Genomic DNA, 27,530 nt, shown 5'->3' on the forward strand with positions numbered 1-27,530 from the left:
GTAATATAACATAGATAATAATAACAGCATTGCTACCATTTCAGTGCCTACCATGTGCCGGGCACTGTCTAATACTCTCCATATATGATTTAATTTAATTAAATCTTCGCAACAATCCTCTAGGGTAGGTTACTACTATTATCTGCATTTCACAGAGAAGAAAACTGAAGCCTAGAAAGATTAGGTAACTTGCCCAAACCCAAATAGTAAGTAAAATGGCAAAAATGGGACTCCAATCCAGGTGGGCTTGACGCTAAAGCTTCCGCTCTTTTCCTTATAATATGTTGCTGCAGAAAAGTAAACAGAGAGTAATAAAGAGTTTATGAGATGGAGTAGAGCCCCATTAGGCAAAGATCTAGGAAGAGAGCAGCTAAAGCAGAATGGAAGGTAAGGGCAGAGGTGATAGATAAATTGAGGGAACTGTATAAGCTAGGATGTTTGATGAGCTGCTTACATAGTTACAGATTTATAAGAATTAACAATAACTTGACCTATTTTACTATGATCATAAAAGTAATGTAGTAGAAAAATTTTCTAACTTGGCATTATAACACTGGGTTGAGCTAACATAATCTTACTAGCCTTCACAAATGTAAAAGTCCTAAAAGGAAGATTTCCAAAACAATTGATTTTTAGGCACCCAATTCAATCATCTAGGTTAATTTGGGGCATTTATTCAAATCATTGTCAGATCTAGATTCTAAGTGTCTTTACAAACAACAGAAATAAAATACAGGAAAATATTTTTTAAATAATTTCCTTCCCATCAGCCTGTTGACTACTGATAATAAATGCTGTTGTCCTCCTGATCAATAATAATATCTGGTATAACAACAAGTTTAAAAGAATTATACTACATAATTCAGGTTCTAGAAGAGTTGTCCTACATATTTTCACATACTGAATTAACCAAATAAATAGCATACATCATGAGATATGCTATTTTATGGAAATTAATCTATATAATCTATAGCAAAAAGGAACACAATCCAACTTACCACATGTTTCACTTCCAGAGGTTATCAAGCCCTATAAGGAAGACATTCAATAGCTATTACAGTACATCCCTTTCATGTACAAATTATAGAAAATTTGGTCTGTTATGAGTATATATACCAACAAATCAATATCTATCAAGATTCTCATCTCAAAGGAAAAGAAAACAATGGTGTTTTCAATTAGGGTTAAAAATGTTTAATGTTGTGGTGCTTTATACTGGGAGTAAAAGGATAGGGGAATTCCTTTTCCTTCTGGATGAAAACTGAAAATGCATAAGTTACTACATAAGAGAACATACACACAACTGCATTTTGCCAGCCCTCTACTGTATTCATCAAATTATGATATCACTGATTGTAAGACATGGCATCATTATTAGGTTACCAATACTTTATTTATCAATTAAAGTATATCACAATGCCTTTTTTAATCAATTTTAAGATGTACCCCAATTTCAGATATTCAAACATGAGAGAAATACAAAAAATATTAATGTTGATGAAAAATGGCATTTCCCGTGGCTAAAATATTTAGCTACCAAAACATTTCCTGAATGTGAAAGGAAGTCTCACGTGACCAGAAAAACCCAAGGGAGAGACAGTATACCTGGTTTTGTAATGGAAAGAACAAAATCCAGGAAAGTACTAGGACGCTGAAAATCGTAACTCCGGTTCTATTCATACCTCCAAAATGATTTGAAACAAGGCATAATTTACAAATTTCAAAAGCAGCTTTGGGAAAATAATACTCTGAAGTGATAAGTCATATGTAGATCACATGCTCTTTAAAAAAATTTTAGAGCTCACATTTTATACACTTTTCATCTGAAATCACAGCATAAGAAATAATTATCAAAAACTGTATTGAATAGTCTTAAGGTAAATTATTATGACAGACAACTGTAAGATAAATTAATAAAACAAAAGAACAAAACTATATTGAGCTATAGCTGTTCCAATCCCAAAAGGACTCACTTCAGGTTTTCTTTGTTCACACTGTTCCTGATTTTGAAGTTCACTCCACTCAGACCTTACAGGTGTATCTGAGAAAAATGAAATCTTACAATTAAAATTAACATCTTTATAAATAAAAAAAAAAAAACCAACAAAGATAGATAGCAAGGAACAATTAGTCTCTTACAATCTTTCATTTGGTTGCAGAGTAATGAGTATTTCTTTTTTGCATATTTTAGTCTATTTTTGTTAACTTAAAAATGAATTAGATATCTACTGTTTGAATGCAAAATATTGTCACTTTATTCTATATTTAAGTATAAAAAGCATTTTTTAAAAAGCTAGGTAGCTAATGATACACTGTTTTTGATGCTAGCGTTATATAAAAGCTACAGTCCACTTTGACTCTCTAGCTGCAGTGTTGTCTTGAGGCTCTAAAAACTTCTTAAAGTACAACAATAAATTCTGTTTTGTTGACCCAAAAAAAAAAAATAAATGAAATAAAATTAACATCTTTAATTCTGAAAATTTCTTGCTTTAAGGTAATATAAAAAAACAGATACTATAGATTTTTAGAAACTTATCACTTCCACTAAAAAATTTCTAGCTTCTGTTAATTGAAGAATATCCCTTTAAGCTTTCTTCCTTACAATTTAAAGAACTGAGTTATCAGAGTTTATTACAAGTGCATTGTAATCTACAGGTGTGACAGACATAGACTTATTTATTTAATATTAGTGGAGTATACGGCTTCACTGTTTTTAACATTCTTAAAATCAGTTAAAATGAATAAAATATTTGTAAAATGCAGCTCAGATAAGACTAGTAGTATGCACCTCCACTGAGCACAAGACACCGTAAATATGTTAAAGCTGTTGCTATACTCTTTTCAGGATGGGAAGGAGGAGGAATATATTATCAACACTCTGAAATATCACTTTCTCCTGCACTGATACTCCTGTGGCCTTAAGGGTCCTCAGGTAACATCAACTGAGTGATGCCTGCCTACAACAGAATTTAAATGTTTACTTACCTAAACTGGTACCAAGTGAAGCAGTTAATGTCTCTTCATAAGTAAGTGCCATTTTTAATGAATGAAAAGACAACAAACTGTATACAGTTATAGTTGCATTTAACTGGATTATAGTGTTTGATATAAATGCAGCCACATTTTTAGCAGTCTTAGCAAATAAAAAATACCATTATAAGTATTTTTCATACAAGGAATTAAATACATTTGTCAGTATAAATTCAAACCTATTTTTGAATTTAATTGTGTAGCTCAACAGCAACAGACTGAAATCAGCCATGTTTGTCAGAGCTTATTATTAAAGCATGAAATATCTAAAATCAGAAGGTATACTCACTATGTTCACTGGCCAATACAAAAGACTCAGGAGTTCTTTCAGGTAGGGGAGGAGGCGAATCTTCACTAACATCAACATCTATATCAAATACATAAAATTAAGACAAATTATGAACTTGTTAAAAAATGTTAACTCATTTAAAAGTGCACTTGTTATCTAAACAAAATAAGACAGCTTTCTTGACATTCTTAAAAATCACTGCCACAAGTATCTAGGAGAACCAGTTTTTAAAAATGCAAAAATAAACAAGATATCCTTATCACTTGACTTGTTATCAAAAACAATTATAAAGCTTATTGAGCAAAGACTGAACTCCATCACTGTTGCACAGAGAAAATGACTCTCCCATGACTTTCCTGACACCGTGTAGGCATTAATCACACTGTCCTCTGAGTCTGAAGGCATCTTCAGCAGAGAAGCCAGCAGGCGAGTGCCTTCTCTACTGGGTTTGCCGATAATGCTTTGAGTCCACAAAGGAAAGCTTCAGTCATTTGACTTAAGTCAGTGTTTCCCAAACTGTAAACAATTGCTTAACTCCTTTTATGAGTTTTGCCATACTGTGGACCATATGTCCTATTTTTTTAAATCCCACTCATTTTAAACTTAACTGTGTATTTCAGTCATGTTTTAAATAGTAATGACTAAAATAGCAGAATTAAACGTGCTAGTTATTTTTCTAATATTCAAAAATATAACCATTAAAATTTTTGGTTGTTCATTTATTTATTGCCTAAAATCTTGTGAACAGTGGCATATGACCATACTTTGAGAATACGGACAGAAGCCATATAAAAGCTTTTCACCAGTAAAAACAAAATTAGCTCTTGGAAAAGATAACGCATTAAGTAAGCCTTGTCAGTTAGCCTTATTATGGCATAAGGTGAAATGAGAGTATTAGATCCTTTGAGGTTTCACTGGAGGTAGAAAAAAATAAAATGAGGATACAATTCTGTGTGTGGACTCTCAGGTTAGAAAAGATGGGGCAAAGAAAGGAAGATGTGAGGCTCCTATATTGTCTGGGCCTTGACAACTGTTTTCTTAAAAATGTGAACAACTGTGCCAATAATACTTTGCTATTTTACCACATTTGATAGGCTATGCATTAAAAAGAGAGTGAAAATCAAGAAAAGCCTTTTCAGTTTTCAACATGCGTGAGCCAAGTATGACTGCTCTGATTCCTCCTACAATTATTGAGCTGAAGACACAAGAAAATACAGCCCCTGGATCCTGCTGAGAGAAGAGTTCCAGTCCGATACTTTATATATATGTGTGTGTGTGTATATATAAAAATCTGTATACACACACACACACACACACACACATATAAAACATGAGTACTGGAACTCTCTTGCATATAAAGTTAAGCTACTAAAGAACTATCTACCCTGTCTGGTAGTAACAGCCTAAGCAATCATATTTCCCCTTGCTCTTTTGTTACTAAGAGCGCACAGTGAAGAGATGGCTGTTGGAAGGCAGGGATGCATACTCTTGACATTGTGGTGCCATTTCACAATTACATGAACAAATCATGAAGGACAGTATGGCTTGTTTACATCAAGCATCAAGTACCTTTTGGAAACTCTATACCTCTTCTGTTATAACAGTCCTCGCTCTTAAAAGACTTTATTTTCTAACTGTGGCCTTGGCTTCTCAACTGCATGTTTCTCCCTGGATCTCTCGATTGCCTTTTCTGTGTTATAAATTTGTGTTTTAGAGGTTATCCAACCAGAGCCTGCACATTTTTCATAGGCTTTTGTAAATCATACACTTTATGGGAGCCTAGTGTAACCATGTTTGAGAAGTCTTTCAGGAGGCCTGAGTCAATATTAAAATCAGAATGATAGCCAGGAATTTTTTTCAGGCAGTAACTTATGCAAAAGGTTGTTTTAGGTATCAAAACAAAATTATTCCATAGCAAATTTTAAAACAAACAAGCAAACAATAATCTAATCCTTGTGCCAAAGGTTCATCTACAAGGTAAATAATTACTAACATTAAAAATAGGACTGCTTGTAGTTACACTGCAACACAGAATACTTACACAGGAAAATCTTCTGTTAATACCAAACTCATTTAGCATAGTTAAGGTAGGGTGAAAAGAAACCAGAAATCACATTTACAGCTATCTTTGCTTTGAAGTACAAATAAAATGGAGAGAAAGGAAGTGAGCTGGTATACAGAAGAGTGCTTTCAACTATTCTGTACAGTATGTTGTATTCTAAAGGAACTCTTTCTGCTATCACCAAAACACTGGTCATATGGCAGTAACTTTTAATGAGCATGTTATATCATGCATCCTTCCTGCCCTCACCAAACTCTATTTCTAGTAATGGTTTAAAAAATTTTATTTCCAAGGTATAAAACACATGCCTGATATGCTAAAAAAAAAAAAAACCAAAACGACAATTTCTTATCTACATGTTTTCTTGTGTAGTTACAACTTAGCAGTTATTTTTCAAACTCTGAAGTCGAGGGGAAAAAATATATTAACAATTTTAAATTATGCCAAACTGGTAAAGTATTTATTTTGGCAACCATTATCTTCTGAAGATCCTTCAAATAAACCACAAAAGAATCAAGAACATAGAAAATCCTGTAAATTTAAAAAACTAGCTTAGACTCTCATTTACTCTACTAGATACATCCCCAAGGTTAAAAAAAAAAAGGAAAAAAAGTATGTGTGAGTTGAGGAAAATAGAGGCACCACAGTATGGGTGGTACTTACTGGGTCAGAATTAGAAAAAGTCATCTTTCAAGTTCACAGTACTTATTTGACTGCACATTATAAATACCAGTCTACGTGTGTCGCTATCAAAGTTCACCCACAAGTAAAAGACCACTGATAATCAACCTATCAATAAACAGCTTTTGTGTTTATATATTTGCTATCAACTTCATGGTCTGTTTAAGACGGCACCGTGGTAATTTTTAGCAGATTAAAGAGGAGTTTCAAGACCCAAAAATACATTTTGGGAACTTAGGGCATGCGTTATCTTGAAATGCTTAGATTGCTTAAAGAAGAGAGTCATTAATTAAATAGTAGTAGCACTGATGACTAGACATGGAAATATCCCACTTTCTACTGACTGAATTAAACTTCCTATATTCTGCCGAGCAGCTGCCATATTGCTTCTTGGTTAATAAACTCATTGTTGAAAGAAGCCTTTTTTGCAAGCATTTGTGAGGAGGTTTAAAATCTTAAAAAGGTATTTTGTAGTTAAAAGATCATAAAAAGATAATGAAATAGATATCTGTAATATACATGGGAGAAATTAGATGGCCAATCAAGCCATTCTACAATATTTGTGTCACTGTCACTTTAAGTAATCCCTAAATTATTTCTAATTATTCAGTCATATAAAATTTTGACCCATGTAAATACTAAGAGTTGTAAGATATAAGAAGAGAAAATTTTCAGTTACAACAATTTAAATATTTTGGAAACAAAAAGTCCAGTAATGCAAAATGTGATCAAACTAAGGTAACAATAAATAAAGGCTTACTTAAAAAAAATAATTAGTATCAAAAATAATGAAATTTTGCATAGGTTCTGGAGTAAAGTGTGGAATAAAACATAATGAATTAATATAGCTAAACTGCTCAGAACAGTGACTGGCACATAGTAAAAATATTTAAGTGTTAGATACTATTATCATTACCTTTTTCAGCACCTGAATGTACTGTTCCTGCTATATCATGTCTAGCAATGGACATTGTTAATACTTTCCTTGTAGAAATGCTTTCAGTACTAGCGGCAGCAGAAACAGTGGCACTTGCTGTTGAAATACTGGTTTTATTCTTGGTCACAGCACCATCAGAGTTCCTTTCATCAGAGTCCGAGTCATCAGAGTGAAGAGGATTAGTAAAACTGAGGGGTGCTCTGAATAGAGGGGAGCTGTTGTGATGATCTGTGAGATCATGGGTTGCAAGTTGTGGCGTGGGGCTTGGTGTTGAACTCCCAGTTTTCATTGTTTGACAGTGGGTATCTGAGGATTTGCCTTCAGAGGAATCAGGCATGGATAGGGTATTCTCAGGTCCATGAAATGACCATGGTGCATGTCCTTTCTCCTCAAGAGGTAAGCGGTCTGGCCTTGGAGGTGTGTCTGAATTCTTCTGTGATTCTTCTGGTAGGATAACTGGAGCTTTATTTGACTGTGTTGCATTGCAGTCCACACAGGAATTCTGGGAAACATCATCAATTTTTAGATCTCTTGAATTCGATTCCTGTGATTTGAAGATTTTATCAACTGTACCTGGTGACGCCGAAGCGGATTTAATTTTAATTGCGTGTCCCCTGTTCAAGAGTGTGTTCCCTTCAAAACTTTTCGGCCCTTCTTGAAGAGGGACCTTCTTAATCTCAAAACTTAAATTGCGCTCCAGTTTTTTATCTATTTGTTCAACAGTTGATTCATTTTTCCCTGTAAGTTCTGTTGATTTATTATAGTTTCTGTTGAGGTCTGTTGCATGTTGTTCCGAGGAAACCACGTGCAACACTGGCTTTGGATGGTATCTGTCATTGTCCTGCCACACAGTAGTGACGGTTGGAAACGCTGAAGGGGGAGACGGTGTCAAGATGGGTGGCACTGGGTGAGGTTCTGGAGGCTGCAGAATTTCTTCCTTAGCGTCCCCTTCCACAAGGCAACTGGAAAATACGAAGAAAGGGGTATTAGAAGAAGGTTCCTCCTTTTAAAAAATAAGTTGATAGGTAACCGTTACGTAGCTAAGCCTCTTTAAATTAAAAGTCAGTAGAGTCTGTGGTTATGAATAAAAAAGTAAAATTTGCCGGGGCTTCCCTGGTGGCGCAGTGGTTGAGAGTCCGTCTGCTGATGCAGGGGACACGGGTTCGTGCCCTGGTCCGGGAAGATCCCACATGCCGCGGAGCGGCTGGGCCCGTGACCCATGGCCGCTGAGCCTGCGCGTCTGGAGCCTGTGCTCCACAACGGGAGAAGCCACAGCAGTGAGAGGCCCGCGTACCCCCCAAAAAAAAAAAAAAAATTTAAAATTTGCCAAACTAAGAAAAGTTAATGTTTAACAAGGTAGTAATGTATGTACATTGTTTTAAAAAGTCAAATAACACAAGAATTTTAATAAAAAAAACAGCGGTCCCCTCCCACAGCCCTCCATTTACCCTGAGACATCAAGTTTCAGCTTTTTAAAAACAGCTACTTCCAAGATTTGCCTCCATATTTCAAAATATTTCAAAATGCATAAACGTTATTCCTTGATCCTTCTATTTCACACATATTCTACTGTCTTCCTACTATGGAAATGTCTTCTCCATCTTCCTAATACTGCTAATTTTTGGTTAGTTCAGTCTTATGACTACAGTTATTATTCATACCAAGGACAGCATGATTTCCTATTTTTTCTTCTATAACTCTTATTTTCCCCTAATAATTGCCTTGGGTTTCCTATGTACCCTCAGTAATTCAGCCCTTCCTCAAACTTTCCTGCAGATTTGTACACCTCCTCTCAGTTGGTCAAGCACACCAGGTAACTATCAATATCACAGACATCCCTCTTAGAAACCCTGAGCCTCGCGCTCCCGTGTAGACCCCTGGCCCCCCAGGCTACCATAGAGCTGACGCTCTCTCTTGTGTTAGACTCTCCTGTTTCCCAGGTCCCATCTTCGTTCTTCTAGCTACACTTGCTCAATTTAGTGGGTTATACCCTCCAATTGCTTCTTAAGAACTAAACATAGGAAACAAATTTCCTGAGGCCTACATAATTATATTTTCAAGGTTACTGACTTTTGGAAAAGGTGTATTATTCTAGACTAGAAATAACTTTCCTTCCGAATTTTATAATTATGATTCCCGTTCATTTGAATGTGAGCTGTTTTTTCTCTTTTGAGCTTTTAGTTTTTTTTTTAATTCTTCATGTTCTACAATCTCATGGTGGAACTTTTTTTAATCCATTGTATTACAATTTTTAATCCATTATATTGAGAACTTTCTGTGCAAAAATTCGTGTTACTACTAGAAACTTCTTTCCTAATTTCTTCCTTCCAGTCTCCTTCCAGACTATGATTAGTTTTAGTTATAATTATTATTATTACTATGATTATGTGACATACCTCCTGGTTTGATTCTCTAATTTCTTTATCTTCTGTCTCCTATTTTCTCTTTCTATTTGTTCATTTTCTTGGGAGATTTCCTTGACTGTCTTATAGGCTTCTTTAATTAAAATTAAATTTTAATTTTTAAAATTTATGCTATTATATTTTTAATTTCCAAGAGCTTCTTATTTATTATGACCTGTTTCTTATTTCATGGTTGCAATATTTCCTAATTACTGAGAAAACAGACAGTTGCCACCCCCCTGTCTTTTTTCTATTCTGTGTTGTCTCCATTCCATCCATTTTTTCCTGCTTATTTGGATTATGTCTTTCATGTTAGAGGCTTTGTCAAGTGTCTGATAATTCCTGGTTCTGTTCATTTTGAGAGAATGGAATATTTTAAATGACTGGGAAATGTGTATGTAAATGTAAGGGGGAGGGCTTGTGGCTTAGTGGCCATCTTACTGCTTGGTGACTGAATACAGTCCTTGCAATGTCATTGGTGGGCCACAAACATCAACTATCGATTTCCTCTCTTGGGCTGGTTGGTTTTTCAAGAGAGGGATTCTGTCTCCCACCAGAAGTGGCTATCAGTATTCTGGGAGCCAAGTAAGGAGGGGGAGCAATCTCACTGCTCAGCATGCAGATTCCTGCTTTCAGCAAGGAACTAACAACCCCACCATCAGTTGGACCTGATATACTGAACCCAGAGACTTCCAGGTTCAACCACGCCAGAGTAAATCCCTCCCTACTCTGTTCCCAGGTGTGTGCGAAGCTGTCATCTGTCTGCTCAATTTGATGGGAGGAATCTGGGGTTCTAAACACTCTTTATAGAGACATTCAAGTACTCTTCTTGTTTTCATTCCCACCCTACACACCAGGCTTAAGGGGGACCTCCAACTTCTGGGCCTTTCTGGGGGTTCTTTGAAGACAATCATCTTGATCCTTATTGGCGTCCCTCACCTACAGGAAAGCAAGTTTTAGCTTTCTGTGTTCTAAGTCCCTTTTCACATTGGTCAGTGTGTTTTCCACTTCCCAAAATTCTGTCAAAATCTCATTTACTACCACCTTCTCTTCAGTTTTTTGGTTTTTAACCTTTATATATTTTTATGTTCCTCCACTATAATTTTAGGAAGTTTAGGGAGGGACCAGAGTTAAATGTGCTTAAACTGCCTATGTAACCAACAATCCTGTAAATGTTTTTAGAAGCAGTAGGCTTACATGATGTTATGTACATAGTAAAGAAATTCTTAGCTACTCACATTTTAAAAATTGCTTTAAGTGAGGTACAGTCGATATACAAAAACCTGAACATACATTTTTTCTAATTTACTTTATTTATTTATTTTTGGCTGTGTTGGGTCTTCGTTGCTGCGCACGGCTTTCTCTCGCAAGAGTAGATGCGGCACTCGGGGCCTACTCTTCATTGCGGTGTGTGGGCTCCTCATTGCGATGGCTTCTCTTGTTGCAGGGTGGCTTCTCTTGTTGCGAAGCACAGGCTCTAGGCACATGGGCTTCAGTAGTTGTGGCATGTGGGTTCAGTAGTTGTGGCTCGCAGGCTCTAGAGCACAGGCTCAGTAGCTGTGGCACATGGGCTTAGTTGCTCCGTGACATGTGGGATCTTCCCGGACCAGGGCTCAAACCCGTGTCCCCTGCATTGGCAGGCAGATTCTTAACCACTGTGCCACCAGGGAAGCTCTGAATATATTTTTTTAATATATGTATTTATTTATTTGTTTGTTTATTTATTTATGGCTGTGTTGGGTCTTAGTTGCGGCATGCAGGATCTTTTGTTGTGGTGTGCGCAGGCTTCTCTCTAGTTGTGGCACGTGGGCTTCTATTTGTGGCACACGGGCTCCAGAGCACGTGGGCTCTCTAGTTGTGGTGTGCAGGCTCAGTAGTTGCAGCGTGCGGTCTTAGTTGTCCCGCAGCATGTGGGATCTTAGTTCCCTGACCAGGGATTGAACCTGCGTCCCCTGCACTGGAAGGTGGATTCTTAACCACTGGACCACCACGGAAGTCCCTGAACATATTTAATGTATATAATTTGATGAGTTTGGACATATGCATATATTGGGTTGGCCAAAAAATGCTTTTGCTTTCTAAGTAAAAATAAAAGACACATTTTTCATTTTTACCAAGAACTTTATTGAAGAACATATTCACCCTTTTGTTCCACTACCTTTTGCCATTTTTCAGGCAATTTCATAATTCCGTTTTCCCAAAACTTTTCATCTTTTTGAGCAAAGAACTGTTCCAGGTGCCTTTTGCAGTCTTCCAGGGAATTGAATTTTTTTCCATTAAGAGAATTTTGTAAAGACTGAAATAAATGGAAATCCCAAGGTGCAATGTCTGGTGAATACGATGGATGAATCAGAACTTCCCAGCTGAGCTGTAACAGTTTTTGCCTGGTCATCAAAGAAACATGCGGTCTTGTGTTATCCTGATGGGAGATTATGCATTTTCTGTTGACTAATTCTGGATGCTTTTGGTCAAGTGCTGCTTTCAGTTGGCTTAATTGGGAGCAGTACTTGTTGGAATTAATCGTTTGGTTTTCCAGAAGGAGCTCATAATAGAGGGCTCCCTTCCAATCCCACCACATAAACAACATCCAGTCTCACCACATACACAACGTCACCTTCTTTGGATAAAAAGCAGCCTTTGGTGTGGCTGGTGGCGGTTCACTTCGCTTGCCCCGTGATCTCTCCCGTTCCACATTATTGTACAGTATCCACTTTTCATCGCCCATCGCGATTTGTTTTAAAAATGGAACATTTTTGTTATGTGTAAGTAGAGAATCGCAGGCAGAAATATGGTCAAGAAGGTTTTTCTCGCTTAACTTATATGGAACCCAAACATCAAAGCGATTCACACAACCAAGCTAGTGCAAATGATTTTCAACGCTTGATTTGGATATTTTGAGTATGTCGGCTATCTCCCACATGGTATAACACTGAATGTTCTCAATTAATGTCTCGATTTGATCACTATCAACTTCAACTGGTCTACCTGACCGTGGAGCATCGTCCAGCGAGAAATCTCCAGCACGAAACTTCGCAAACCACATTCGATCAGTCACAGCACCTTCTCCATGTACTGCACAAATCTTTTTTTGCATTTCAGTTGCGTTTTTACCTTTCTTGAAATAATAAAGCATAATATGCCACAAATATTGCTTTTCTTCTTCCATCTTCAATATTAAAATGGCTACACAACAATTCACCAATTTTGATAAGTCTTTTTTTAAACGCACGCTGATATGACAGCTGTCACGTACAATCTAACAAAATTGTTTCCAGTGAAGTTAAAGACAACTAAGTGCTACTAGAGCGATCTTACGGAAAAAACCAAACAAACCTTTTGGCCAGCCCAATACATCCATGATACGATCACCACAATGAAGGTAATAAACATATCCATCATCTCCAAAAGTTTCCTTGTATCCCTTTGTGGTTCTTTTTGTTACTCAAATTTAACTGATAATTACACTAACCGACTTTCCCCTTATCCTTCCTTAATCTAATGCTTGTTGAAATAAGGCTTAATACACTTTTATAGTACTTTCATATGCACAAAAAGTATAAGCCCCATCACAAAAAAATATGTGCTACATACTGACTTTCCACTATGGTATTCAGCATTCATATTTTCATGAGGTATTCTGATGTAAAAAAATTCCACTGATGATAATGACTTGCATCATTCTTATTGTAAATATTGTTCTTAATTTCATCTGTCCTGAGGAATGCATTTTTTACTTCTCGAAAACAAAACAAAACATTCAGGACCTACCACTTGCGAGGTATTACACCAGTACCAGAAGACAGAACAAGAAACACAACAGTTTGGGTCCCTAAGGAGTAAAATAAGGCTAAAAAGGTAAGTTGGAGACGTACTGCCCAGAATTTCACGGTAAGAAGTCTGGTCTTTATAATATAGAAATATTACATTTAATTGGTGTGACAAAGTCTTAAAATGAGTAACTCTATAACTTTTGTTTCAAATTGATGTTTTACAGAAACTCAGAAAATTATTTTCCTTATAATAAATTAGGCTGGATTCCATCTGAGATGGAAAAATTATAGAGGTGAAGGAAATGACAACCAAAATATTAGAACATAACATTATAAAAACAAAAAACCTTCACTACTACCCTTTCTTCTAGAGAGTTAATACTATATAATGAAAAGAGTATTGGACTAGAAGATAACAGATGTGTGTTCTTAGTTGAACTCTGCTAGTCTATGCAGGTCAACACCTTTGGGAACTAGCTATATTAACATCCATGTGATCAAGATTACTGTAAAAATCACTGGGTTTACTCTATCACTTATCACTTTGACATATCATTGACTATCTACAGAATGAATAAAGAATACATGTGATCTTAAAAAGATGAGAAAACATATATAATAGATGCTATATCAATGCTAATGATTACCTTTTAACCAAATGATATCTCCTAAACACCTTACAACTTTGGAGTTGAGGAAGATGATCCACTTGTGTTTAACCTTTATTTCTTGGTTTTATTATGTATTCTAATATCTATCAATAACTTAAAAAATACATCTGAGATTAAAGGTATTTCTAGACAGTGAAAAGGAACATAACAAGAATTAGAAAAGAAATAAAGCACAGAGAGCATAGGAAATTAGAGAACTACCGTAAGCATGCATAGCAGTGTGTTTTGCCAAAATCTACCCTCATTTATCTTAAAAAAATGCCAATTTGGATAACTCAATTAAATTTTCAGTAGTCAAATGAATCAGTCTTGTCCGTTGTGATTTCCTTTATCCCTTCTATTATATCCCCCTCTAAAAGTCTGTCAAACATTAAACTATATTCTATGTTTCAATGATTTGACTTTTTATATTTAATTAATCTAACTATCTGAAGCTTACTTTGGTATGTGGTGTGATATAAAGATCTAAATATATTTTTCCCCAAATGGTTAATAATATAATATGACTTAATAAATAACCCCTTTCTTTTTCCTTGTTTAATATATGTTAAATTAATTCATAATGCGATCTGTAATATTTCCTAGTTGCTTATTCAAGTCCATCAACTAACTGGTATGTATGTATGTGTGTGTGTATATATACACACACACACATATATATACACACTTTTGTGTTTTTTTTTTTGGGCCACTACATGCAGCATGCAGGATTTTAGGTCCCTGACCAGGGATTGAACTCGTGCCCCCTGCATTGGGAGTGTGGAGTCTTAACCACAGGACTGTCAAGGAAGTCGTAACTGGTATATTCTTACACCACTAACAGATTATTTTATTTTTATAATGCATTTTATTTATTTGTTTATTTATTTTGGCTGCACTGGGTCTTAGTTGCGACACGCAGGATTCTTTTAGTTGTGGCATGTGGGCTCATGGTTGAGGCATGCGGACACTTAGCTTCGGCATGCGTGTGGGATCTAGTTCCCTGACCAGGAATCGAACCCAGGCCCCCTGCATTGGGAGCATGGAGTCTTACCCACTGGACCACCAGGGAAGTCCCACTAACAGATTGTTTTAAATATAGTTTTATAATTTTTAAAAGGGTTGGTTCTCACTCATCACTACTTTCATCCTAAGTTTTCTTTGGTATTTTTGTCTCTTTTTTCTTACAAGTGAACTTTAACATTATATTGGGAAGTTCAGAGAAGATTCCTTTGGTATTTTGATGAGAACTGCATCAAATTTGAAAACAACTGATATTTTAAATATCACTAAAAACAGCTAAATTACAGTTAACTTTTCCAACCAAGAACACTTAATTTTTTTCACTAATGCAAATGAATACATTTCTACTTCAGGTTCTACTTTCTACTTACGGTTATTTCCAGGTATTTATATTTTGAATGGGATCGCTTTTAAAATTTTTTCTTCTCCTATTTGGCTGGTCTGTAGGACCACTTTCTACTTTTATTCAACCACTTTGCTCCTCTTTCTTATAAATTAGTCATTTTAAGGAAATATATTTGGTTTTAATGTAATTATTTTTTAAATCAACTAAAGGAAAATAATATTTCAAAGAAGAACCAAAGGGCTTCCCTGGTGGTGCAGTGGTTAAGAATCCACCTGCCAAGCCAGGGGACACGGGTTCAAGCCCTGGTCCAGGAAGATCCCACATGCCGCGGAGCAACTAAAGCCCGTGGGCCACAACTACTGAGCCTGTGCTCTAGAGCCTGCGTTCCACAACTACTGAGCCCACGTGCTGCAACTACTGAAGCCCATGCGCCTAGAGCCCATGCTCCACAACAAGAGAAGCCACTGCAATAAGAAGCCAGCGCACCGCAACGAAGAGTAGCCCCGGCTCGCCGCGAAACCCTGCACGCAGCAATGAAGACCCAACAATGGCGAAAATAAATAAATAAATAAATTTATTTAAAAAAAAAAAAAAAAAACAGAAAAAACAGTCAAGTAGAATAGTAGCTGTTTTATGTATACGGATTTCTCCCATCACCCAAATTTCTACTCGCCTTTTTCCCAGGGCCCTTGGTCACCTGAATCCCACCACATCCTGTGCTTGATGAGAGTTCCCAAATGCCTCTATTTGAGCATACCTCAGCTCCTTGTTTTGATCCCAGAAATACCCTCACCTATCTAGGATATTCTAAGTGCCACAGATGTTTAAAAGTCCAGTTCATTCTCCCAGGCAGCCCTTAAATGAAGTAGATAGATATTCATGCATTTCTGCCAGATATAAAACTCTCTCGTTCATGGCCTATATAATGCCACTGTTTCCTGGTTTTCCTTTATCCCTTGATTGTTCATTTCTTTTTTTACAGCTTTCTTTTAGTTTGCTCTTCACACATTTTGGTGCTTACCCGGGTTCCCTCCTTGGTACTTTGAGATACTGTACCCAGAATCTGAAAGATCTTATTCATGCCCAAGTCTTCTACATCAGCTATATACAGAGTTCTCAGTATATCTTTACCTCCAGCCTAGATATCAAAATGTCTAAAACAGAACCACTTTCTGTCTTTCTCCAGTCCTATTCCAACTTAAGTTTGTTTGAATTGAGAGGCATTAGAAGCATCAAGTATATTGTTTTTGTCTCTGAAATATGTATAAATTAAGAAAAATTTACTAAGGCATACTTTTATGTCTCTGTAGTAAATCTGTTGACAGTTTATAGAAATAACTAACAATGTATACTTCCAGAGTGCTGGTGTTAGTGAAAAAATATCAAGAATATTATTAGTTTAACAACTTATATATTGAAAAGAGAAAATGAAATCTGCCATTCAAAATCTACAATTTGATTTCTTTAAGTATTTATAAACCAGAATCATATGACTGACTAAATCTAATACAACAAACATGAGCCTTCCTCTCTAGATCCGTCTCCAAAAACTCCAATATACTCTAAACAACTGATTGACTTGCTTACTGTAGCCACACTGAAAAACAAAGTATACTGTTTTTATCAATCTTATGCTCTTGGGATTTTATTTTCAGTTAACAAAGTATTCTTTGTGGAACACAATGAAATTCTGCCAGTTACCTCTATTTCATGAATAAGAAAGAATATGGACTAAAGCATGTAATACAAACTCACACACATATAAAAACTTGAGCACATATCCCGAAATAAAACCCTGACATAAGCTGAATAAACATTTTTCTGTTAATATTCATTTACTACTTTTTAGAATTTTTTCATTTACTGAAGAAAAATAGGAGCCAAACTTTTAAAAAGGTATATGAGAAAGGTTTAAAGTTCAGAACACTCTACACTCATTTTTTTTCCTTCAAAATTAGGAAAAGGCTACCACGATTTGTTGTTGGAGGTAGATGACCATATAAATCACAAATATTAGTGTACACTTTGAGGGCCTCTACCTTGGCTCACTCAAAATCCAAATTAAAAGATATCAGTGTAGCAAAAGTGTTTCTTAATTTCCTTTAAGATCATGACAGTTTCTTTAGGACTCTACAGAACTGATATGGGAGACAAAAAAATTAGAGAACTAACAGTTTATAGGTTTTAACTGGCTACCTTCCACAGTAAATACCAAAATGGAAATCAAACAGGAAAGAACTGCTGAGAAGTGTTGGTGTACAGTTAACATCCTGAGCATTTAAACACTGAGACCTAAACCCACCTATATAGGCTTTCTGATCTCCCTTAGAGAAGTATGCAAAGGCATTCCAGAGACTATAATAGCTACTACATCTGCCTTAGTTGTTGTAAGCTTTTACTTTTGTAAAGAAGGATCTCATTAAGGTACAGCAACTCAATGCCAAGACACAACCATAGTCACCTCACCCAACTTTATTCAACTTATATCAAACTTTAAAGGGGAAAAAATTGGTGAATCCTATACAAAGGAAGTCCTACTTTGAGAGAAGGTCAGTCAGTTTGGGCAGATCTATGATCGGGACAAGACACAGTATAAGTCATTCTAACATTTTTATTATCTTCCACTGTGTCTCCTTTTAAAAATAATTCAGTAACTCAATCTTAACTCCACATTGTAATGGGAAAACCAACATTTAGTGAAGACGAAGTATGTGCCAGGTCCTATATGTAGCATTTTCACATACTTTATTTCATTTAATTCTTAGGAAAATACTTAAACAAACAAACAAAAAAAACCCCAAGATCAAATAAATTAAGTGGCTTACTCATGACTTCAGAGCTAGTAAGTGGATGAAAAGGATTTGAAACTAAATCATTCTGACTCTATCTGTATTCTTTCCATACTACCATCTAACTGACCTAGATACCCTGAAAGAAAAGAGAGGGAAAAGGGGGGATACGAATATATATTGATTTTAACTATTATAAATGAGAGCTTGGTATGACAGTAAGATAATCTAGAAAGAAAGAAACAGCTTTGCCAGTGATGTTATTAAACATCTTCACATAACCTCTTCAACATGCATACAATTTTTGACAATCATATTACCTGTTCAGTCATTAGAAAACTGAAATAAATCTTAGGAATAGCTAAAATTTTAGTTGTACCACATACCAAAAGATGAGCTATAGTCAGTTCATGGTTATGCTCACTGTTCTGGTATAGTATACTACTGAAATTTTATCTAAATTGAAAAGAATTTTTTACAATACACCATTAAAGTCAGTTGCCATACATATGCTACATCCTAAACAAAAGAATGATAAGAAAAGTTATAAAATAAAACTTAGAAATACTCGGAATTTTTTTGTTTTAGTAACAATGAGTAAAAGATAAGTATCCTTTCAAAGAAAATGTGACGTACAATACCTGCGGGTCCTTGGTGGTTTTGGAGGGGGAGAATCTTGTTTGTCAGGATCTATGGAGCTGACCATATTTTCAGTGTTAATTTCATTCTGCCAAGAAAAAAAAAATGCTTCATTAAAGTTAAGGGAAAGATCATTTTCCTTCCTCATGTTTCAAATAAATTGTTACTGGGCTTGTGAATTTTTAAAACAATGCTAATTTTGCCAAATAATAAAATAGGTGTTATGTCCTCAATATTTAAGCCCGACAGACCAAATTCAATGAGAAAAATTAATATCAAAAAAACAGTCCATATCCAGTTACCAAGAAAATCAACCGTGTAGAACAGCATTTCAACATATTTCAAATGCTACTGTAAAGAAACAGATTTCCCAAGAAAATAAAGATCCAAGAAGATCTTTTTTTCAGGCATTACTACCACTAGATTCGTAATGTGCACATAGGGGGGAGAAAAACAAGGTAAGTCTTATATCCTTCACCTTTACCAGACTTTTTTGGGACTCCTGTTGCTACCTACTACTTTAAAAGGGATGATCCTGAGTCAATACAGTTCTTATACAACCTATAAGAACCTCAGGTTGTATTTAAGATTGTGAATAGAGGAGATGTGAAATTATTATATAAAACATTGTCTTGAATTAGTTTCAGCCTCAGAAAGTACCTCATTTTTATATAGCTAGGCTATGTTAATTCTGGGCCAGAAGACAAGAATGGTTTTCACCCTTGCCTACATCTCGGATAATAATAGGAAAAAAGCCATCTTTGCATATACTATAATCAATTAAGGAACTCTGAAACTGTAGTTGACTTTTTTTTTTTTTAAGTCAAAAGACACTTCTACCATGTCCATCATGGCATCTTCTTTGTCTATATAACTGTTTCTTGCCAGTGTCCTTTTTTACTAAGTACTCCCAACAATAGGAAACAGAGACCTCAAGTTTACAGCAACTTTTAATGGACCCTGTTTCCTAATATCAGATGCATTAGAAGTGCCTTACACATCTTACTATGCATCTTGTTCTGACCAAAACAAGAGTTACATTATGAGACTGAAAGCTTGCATCCTTTAATTACAGCTGCCTATCAAATCGGAGGCATCTGCTGCAGGGATATCTGCTATAGATAGGATAACCACATAATTTATTGTCCAAATCAGGGCTTTTACACCTAGACAACAAGTATAAACTGGTTTTGCTTCGAGTAAATCAGGACTTTGTTACCACACTTTTAGATCCTCAGATATTACCAGAATTTAAAGAATCTTCTCATCATAGATTACTCTCACAAATTAGTGATTCATTTGCTTATTATTTCTATTAATTAAACAATCATATTCCCATAATAACACTCATTAATATTTTTGTACCAAAATCTATAAATATTCTTATTAAGTAGGTTAAATAAAAATTAGTGAACTGTTGTTTCTAACCTACAAAAACACATCAATTTTTTACAATTTCAACATAAACAGCCTAATGTCATGTCAAATCAGGTTTTGCTGCCAAATACCAAACACACACACACAGACACACACACACACACAAACCAACTGTAGGTTTTCAGTGCATTTTAGATTTTGGAACAGCAGGTAAGGCATGGTGGATCCATATGTGAAAGGCAATGAACAGCACTGGAAAGGATACAAAAATGTACAGGACATAGCCCTTAACCTCAGGAACTGTACAGTCATCACACACAAAAGTGAAAGGGTAATAGTAAAACCATAAAGTGGTAACATCAGTACAATGAAGCTATGAAATCAGAGAAAGGAGATGTTATAGGTGAGAATATTAAGAATATACTTGGAAGTTGAAAATATTAAGGTAGCATGTGTCAAATGGCATTAAGGGGTGGATAAGACACTGACAACAGAGGATGGAAGTATGGAACAGGTAGGAATGGAACAGGAAGAGAAAGGAAGGGTATTTGTAAGCAAATGACTGCATGTGACAAAGGAAAAGGTGTCATGAAGGATTCCTCATTCTGGGTGAATGAAAGCTATTAACAGAAAGGGACAAAACAGGAAAAGAACTTCTGGGGGAGGTAAGCTTTTTGAGCATGTTGAATTTCATATGATTAAAGGAATCCATGTGGCAATGCAGAACTGCAATTCAGAGAGCCACTGCCCCACGCAGCATGAACAAAACCTCCTAGTCACTAGACTTGAGAAGAAAACAATGATCCTCTTGGATTCCTAGTTTTTACCTACAATAATGTTTGCTGTACTTTTATATCTTCTGATCCTCTTATATGTACAGCTTTTGTCCCCACACTTGTCCTAATGTATACAGCTCTCTTTGGCTGCTTTTATTACCACTTAAAACAATCACCAACTTTTGAAGTTGAAAGGAATTTTACAAATTAAAGAATCTACTGGAGATTAGGTTCTAGTGTATTCTTTTGTTTCAAGCAGAGCTTGCTAAAGCTTTTTTTTTTAAACTTTTGACCACCTTTTCCCATTTCGCTAAAGTATATTAATATTTTTTGTGTATTAATATTTCCACATAACAGCTTTATCAAGGGCCACAAAAGAAAAAAATCAGGTCTTCCCTGGTGGCGCAGTGGTTGAAAGTCCGCCTGCCGATGCAGGGGACACGGGTTCATGCCCTGGTCCGGGAAGATCCCACATGCCGTGGAGCGGCTGGGCCAGTGAGCCATGGCCGCTGAGCCTGCGCTTCCGGAGCCTGTGCTCCGCAACGGGAGAGGCCACAACAGTGAGAGGCCCGTGTACCGCAAAAAAAAAAAAAAAAATCAGAACCTAATTATCAAATATATAAGGATATATTATCAGCTGCAGAACAAAATAAATATTAAAACAAGGTGCTTTAAAAAAACTTTACATAGGAAAAAAATTCAGAAGTCAGTAATATCTAAAATGTACAACACAAGCATAACAGAAGGACCATAACACAAACTATTGTTGCTGTTACTCACCCTAGAACTGAAAATTCTGGTGTCAACTGGTGGTAGTATCTTTTATATACAAGATAAAAAGGCATGTGCGCATACCTTAGAGATGCTTGCTTACTGAGGTGTTTCTAAATCCTAAGTCAAATGCTACTGGATTCCAAAATAAATTTTCTCTTTACATCTTCTACTCTGAGAAGTGATTTTAGTTGTAAATACCTCTAACAAATAACATTTATCATAGAGTCATATTGCTGATTAGCATTTCAAACTAAAATCTCTACAAAAACAATTTTGGGACATTGAGCTTTAAGAGCTTTTTAAATATTCCTTCACTTTACTTCTAAATTAAGTTGTCAGAGAAATAATAAATGGAGATTTATGATTGTTTTTCAGAGCATAGGTTCAGAAAGATAAGTAACATATTTCAAATCATTTTACTCAACCACACAGCTCTAAGATAATTTTCCCCGACTTCTTAGATCCTACATTTTCTCTAACTGGGATTTATGGTTTCCAACCATATATAAACATGTTATAAAAACAGTCATTTATATTTTAAAGTACCTAGAAAATAAGATTCCTTAAGTGGAAAACATTAAAAAGTTATCTAGAATGATACGCTATCTTTTTCTCCTATCCACTTGTCCTTCCACGTTTTCATCCATTCATCCATTGAGATATATAGTACTAGACATTATGGTACACAACCTTTGGCAAAGTATTTATTCTCATAAAATATAGTTTCTCAGAATGGATTCTATAGAAAATTGTTTTTCCCTTTTGCAAAATAGGAAAAAACATCTTGTACAAATGGCAAATTCAGCAGTCATCATGTCAGCTTTAACAAAACACAAGGACATAATCTAATATTTTAAGTTCAGTTAGCAAGCAAACATGTAGTGTGTGTCTCCCATATAACCAGGCAATGAGATAAGAAAGTAGGACTGAAGTAACCACTATCTGCTATTGGATGCTATTTCATCTAATCTCATATAATGTATGATTCTTCTTGTATTCCTTAGGGATTTGTAAACCTTTGACCTATTAGACAGAAACAATCTATAACAAAATTGTAATTGTAGTGTGGAGTTCAGGCTAGTAAAAAGGAAGTTTAATTTTATGAATAAAACCTAAAAAAAAAAAATCAGGTAATGAGAAAACGAAGATGAGAGAGTAATGCAATATTTTTCACTTTTTTTGGAAATAAATATAGTTAAAACCTTTAAAAATACAACATTGAACATTGCCTTAAAATTTTTTTTCTAGCAAAGGCAACAAAAGCAAATTTAAGCAAGTGGTATTATATCACACTAAAAAGCTTCTGCATAGCAAAGGAAACCTCAAGAAAATGAAAAGGCAACCTAACAAATGGGAAAAAATATTTGCATATCATATATCTGATAAGGGGTTAATATCCAAAAAAATATAAAGAACTCATATAATTCAATAGCCAAAAAACAAAAAACAAAAACCACAAGTCGATTAAAAAGTGAGATCATTTGGGGCCTCCCTGGTGGCGCAGTGGTTGAGAGTCCGCCTGCCGATGCAGGGGATGCGGGTTCGTGCCCCGGTCTGGGAGGATCCCATATGCCGCGGAGCGGCTGGGCCCGTGAGCCGTGGCCGCTGGGCCTGCGCGTCCGGAGCCTGTGCTCCGCAACGGGAGAGGCCACAACAGTGAGAGGCCCGCATACCACACACCAAAAAAAAAAAAAAAAAAAAAAGTGAGATCATTTGAATAGATGTTTTTCCAAAAAGACATGCAGATGGCCAACAGGTACATGAAAAGGTGCGCAACATTACTAGCCTTCAGGGAAATGCAAATCAAAACCACAATGAGACCTCACACCTGTCAAAATGGCTATTATCAAAAAGAGAAGAAAAAAGTGTTGAAGAGGATGTAAAGAAAAGGGAACCTTTATGTATTGTTGGTGGAAATGCAAATTGGTGCAGCCACTATACAAAACAGCACGGAGGCTCCTCAAAAAATTAAAAATAGAACTATCATATGATCCAGCAATTCCATTTATGCATGTTTATCTGAAGAAAACAAAAACACTAACTCTAACTAAAGATAAAAAACACTAACTAAAGATACATGTACCCCCATGTTCACTGCAGCATCATTTACAACCTAACTGTGCAGTGATGAACAGATAAAGAACATGTATTAAAAAGAAAAAAAAGAAAATGTAGTGTGTATACATACACACACACACACACACAGAGGAATATTATTCAGCCATAAAAAAGAACAAAACCTTGCCATTTACAACAACATGAATGGAACTTGAGGGCATTATATCAAGTGAACTAAGAGAAAAGACAAATGCTGTATGAACTCATATGTGGAATCAAAAAACAAAAAAATGAACTCAAAGATACAGAGAACAGATTGGTGCTTGCCAGAGGTGGTGGTGGTGGTGGGGCCCAAAGTGGGTGAAACAGGGTCAAAAGTTGCAAACTTCCAGTTATAAAATAAGTAAGTTACAGGCTATAATGTACAGTTTGGTGACTATAGTTAATAGTACTGTATTTTATATTTGAAGATTCCTAACAGGGTAAATCTTAAAAGTTCTCCCCACAAGAAAAAAAAAATTCTGTAACTATGTATGATGATGGATGTTAACTAGACTTATTGTAGTGATAACTGAACAATATATGCAAATATTGAATTACTATGTTGTACACCTGAAAGTAACATGTTACATGTCAATTATATCGCAATAAAAATTAATTAAAATCTTTTCTAGCTGATTCACTTTGCTGTACAGCAGAAACACAACATTGTAAAGCAACTATACTCCAATAAAAATTAATTTAAAAAAATTTTTTTCTATACATTAAAAAACTTTTTCACTTCTAGAAATAAGGAAATGGTATAACTGAAGTATAAAAACCTTAACTTTGAAATTAATATTGCATTTATGGAAAAAAATATTTTTCAATTAAAGTTTAAAGAAAAAGTAGCCTATTTAGCTTTTTGAAATATTAAAGGAGCCTCAATTTAGATAAAATTATACACAGTAATATATAAGCATTCTATTCTATATTATAAAATATTTGGCTTCATTGAGCACAGGTTATAACAGGCTTTAGTTAAACTAAAGGGAAAACAGAGATGATAATATATGAGGCATAGTTGCAAAATGATTTCTATGTTAACAAAGGAAATAAGAAAAAATTCACATATATGAATCTTTAAAATCTGGAACTATCACCTGTCTAATAAAGGAAATACACTGTCCCAAAAACCCATGGATTAATATTAGATTATTTTAACACACTGAGGTAAGCATTTGGTTAACAAATCTCTCATTTGTAACATCAAGAAATTTCAAACAGTCTGGGAAATTACCAAAACCATACAAAGGGGAAAAAGGAAAACAGCGGTTATAAATTTTGCCACTAATTTCCTCATTTTACTTCAGTTATTGGAGCTAAATTGGTTTATCATGCGATAGTCATCTTAGGTTCAATAATAAAGATGTAAAGAAATTCATACAAAAAAACAGCCTGATACCTTCAAGGATAAGATGATATATAAAGGAAATAAAACAAATACCTTAAACAGAGGCGAAATGAGAACACTGTGAGAAAAGAGTACTTTTGTCAGGTCAAAAGTTTGAATATCTGGGCCCCCCTGGTGGCGCAGTGGTTGAGAGTCCGCCTGCCGATGCAGGGGACACGGGTTCGTGCCCCAGTCCGGGAGGATCCCATATGCCGCGGAGCGGCTGGGCCCGTGAGCCATGGCCGCTGAGCCTGCGCGTCCGGAGCCTGTGCTCCGCAACGGGAGAGGCCACGGCAGTGAGAGGCCCGCGTACCGCAAAAAAAAAAAAAAAAAAAAAACTTCGAATATCCAATAGATTCTAACGCTAAAATGACAGTGAACTAAAACAAGCCCCAAAGGGACCTAATTATGGTCCTATATTTCTACATAATTAAAAAGCATATACAAAATAATGACAAAGCTTTATATCATCATGACCAAGAACAAAATAAAATTCAGGTAGAATCAACTTAGAATTACTTTGGTTGGATGGAAGGGGAGAGAGAAAAATGCAGTTAATTTGTTAAAAGTAGTTTACACTTGAAACAATATTGAATTATATAACTTTTGACTGAGATCAACATTCATAACTATATTTTACTTAGAATATTATTTAACTTGTAGTGGAGTCATTATATATCCGTCAAAATAGAGATTCAAAGAGGAAGAAGGAAAGGAGTTAAAAAATCAAAGTTAAATAAAAATAATAACTGTAATGGATATTCTCAGATAAAACACAAGATGGCAATTAAAAAGCTAAATATCACATCTTGGTAAAAAGTAAAAGTTTTCTAAAATTAATAGGTGAAGAATACCTACCACTCCATCAGCAATTTTCTGGGCTCCATGAATTTCATATAGTTGTAGCTGTTTTTCAAACAGTTGGGCGATAGCTCTATGAACAAGCTCATATTGCTCCTATTAGGGAGAGGAAATGATAAACAAGGGGAAAGACATTAAAAAAAATAAGGCATTTATAAAAATATAGTTTATAAAGTGAAACAAAAAACTATACCTTAGTTTGTACTGCAGAATGCCTCTGTGTTCTCATTTCTTGTATTAAGTTGAAAACATTAAATTCCTCTGGTATTTTCTAAAACAAAGAATTTAAAACATGAACTGTGAACAACTGTTCAGAAAAAACAGTAAAATAGTCTTCAACTCAGCTTTTCACACAGACCTTATATACGTGCTGGGTAACTGAAAATTTATTGAGCACTATCTATCATGAATCAGAGACTGTGCTTAGTCAAGAACTAATCTTGACCCTCAGCACTCAAGCTAGTGAGCTAGATATGTGAACAAATAAATGTCCAGCGAACGCATGGTTGCAGTGCAGTGGGAATAAACATGCTGTGACTAACTCTGGTGTGTGAGTGAAAAGTGAAATATACATAAGCATGGCGGATTAAATGTATAATCTATTTGGGGAATTGAGAAGCTTGATGTAGATAAAACTGACTAAAAGACGGAAAGAAGGACAGCAATTCAAAGGAGGAGAAAAGATAAGGCTACTTGGCATCAGACTGCAAACATAATAGAGTCTGAACTCATTCTATAGGCCAGTGTTTCCTGGGCTGGCTACATAATGACCAGCTAAGAGAGCTACATCTCTGGAGACTGAAACATCCTAGACAATTCGTTTGTACATCTGGAATTATAACGACTGCAACAGGCAATCGTGACATGAGCAGATCTGATATTCGGGTAACTTTTGTAGCAGGGAAGATGACAGGGAAAAGGGGAGAAACTGGTGGAGGCTTACTGAAGCAGTCCAAAAAAACAGAAAGATAGATTTAAGGCACATTTCTGAGGCAGAATTACTAGAACTTGGTGATCAACAAGAATATTTTGGAGTGATAAAAGAAGACAGAAGAGTTAAACATGATTTCCAGGTTCACTGCTTGGGAGTCTTTATATACACCAGAAGATTTTTATATCAGTTCCTCAACTAAGGCTTAAGATTATATTTATGTTACGTCAAACTCAATCAAATGGGGACTGTGTTCAAAATACACAGCTTTTGAAATGACAAGGTGTTTGTTTGCTAGTATTCAACCAAATGCCTCTTCCCGCCCCAATTTTAATCTTTGACTTTTATGTTAAAATGTGTTAAAATCTAGCATTTTTGTTCACTTAAAAATTTTCATACGAGTGTTAGGAGATGACTTGTTTAGGGGGAATACAAAAATAAAATTTAACAGAGGGCTTTTTGAAAAACTGTTTAAAATTTAAATATTCCAGGGCTTCCCTGGTGGCACAGTGGTTGGGAGTCTGCCTGCCAATGCAGGGGACACGGGTTCGAGCCCTGGTCCGGGAAGATCCCACATGCCGCACAGCAACTAAGCCCGTGCACCACAACTACTGAGCCTGCGCTCTAGAGCCCACAAGCCATAACTACTGAAGCCTGCGCGCCTAGAGCCCGTGCTCCGCGACAAGAGAAGCCCAGTCTGCAA

The 27,530-nt window shown here is 35.7% G+C and overlaps 2 protein-coding genes across 6 annotated transcripts in view; one reads left to right on the top strand and one right to left on the bottom strand.

The window, feature by feature from the left end:
- LOC308622441 (uncharacterized protein) overlaps window positions 1-27,530 on the top strand; it is a 92,014-nt gene that overhangs the window by 52,664 nt on the left and 11,820 nt on the right. Inside the window, exons 3-4 of one of the 3 annotated variants that reach the window (XR_014016630.1) lie at window positions 13,163-13,256; window positions 14,544-14,642. The exons of 1 other annotated variant lie outside the window; for it this stretch is intronic. The gene's annotated coding sequence lies outside the window, so the exon portion shown is untranslated. The remainder of the gene's footprint in view (window positions 1-13,162; window positions 13,257-14,543; window positions 14,643-27,530) is intronic. One more of the 3 variants, XR_014016631.1, reaches the window with a different exon arrangement.
- The window catches only part of PTPN12 (protein tyrosine phosphatase non-receptor type 12), a 91,234-nt gene that overhangs the window by 2,843 nt on the left and 60,861 nt on the right, over window positions 1-27,530 (bottom strand). For all 3 annotated transcript variants that reach the window (XM_081243882.1, XM_081243883.1, XM_081243884.1), the window contains 7 exons: window positions 26,090-26,167; window positions 25,894-25,992; window positions 18,621-18,706; window positions 6,979-7,961; window positions 3,320-3,397; window positions 1,974-2,041; window positions 999-1,029 (listed from right to left, as the gene is read on the bottom strand). In XM_081243882.1, coding sequence (XP_081100008.1) covers window positions 999-1,029; window positions 1,974-2,041; window positions 3,320-3,397; window positions 6,979-7,961; window positions 18,621-18,706; window positions 25,894-25,992; window positions 26,090-26,167 — 1,423 coding nt within the window. The remainder of the gene's footprint in view (window positions 1-998; window positions 1,030-1,973; window positions 2,042-3,319; window positions 3,398-6,978; window positions 7,962-18,620; window positions 18,707-25,893; window positions 25,993-26,089; window positions 26,168-27,530) is intronic.

Source organism: Mesoplodon bidens, assembly GCF_964165515.1.
Source record: "Mesoplodon bidens genome assembly, chromosome: 9".
In the NCBI taxonomy this organism is placed as follows: domain Eukaryota; kingdom Metazoa; phylum Chordata; class Mammalia; order Artiodactyla; family Ziphiidae; genus Mesoplodon; species Mesoplodon bidens.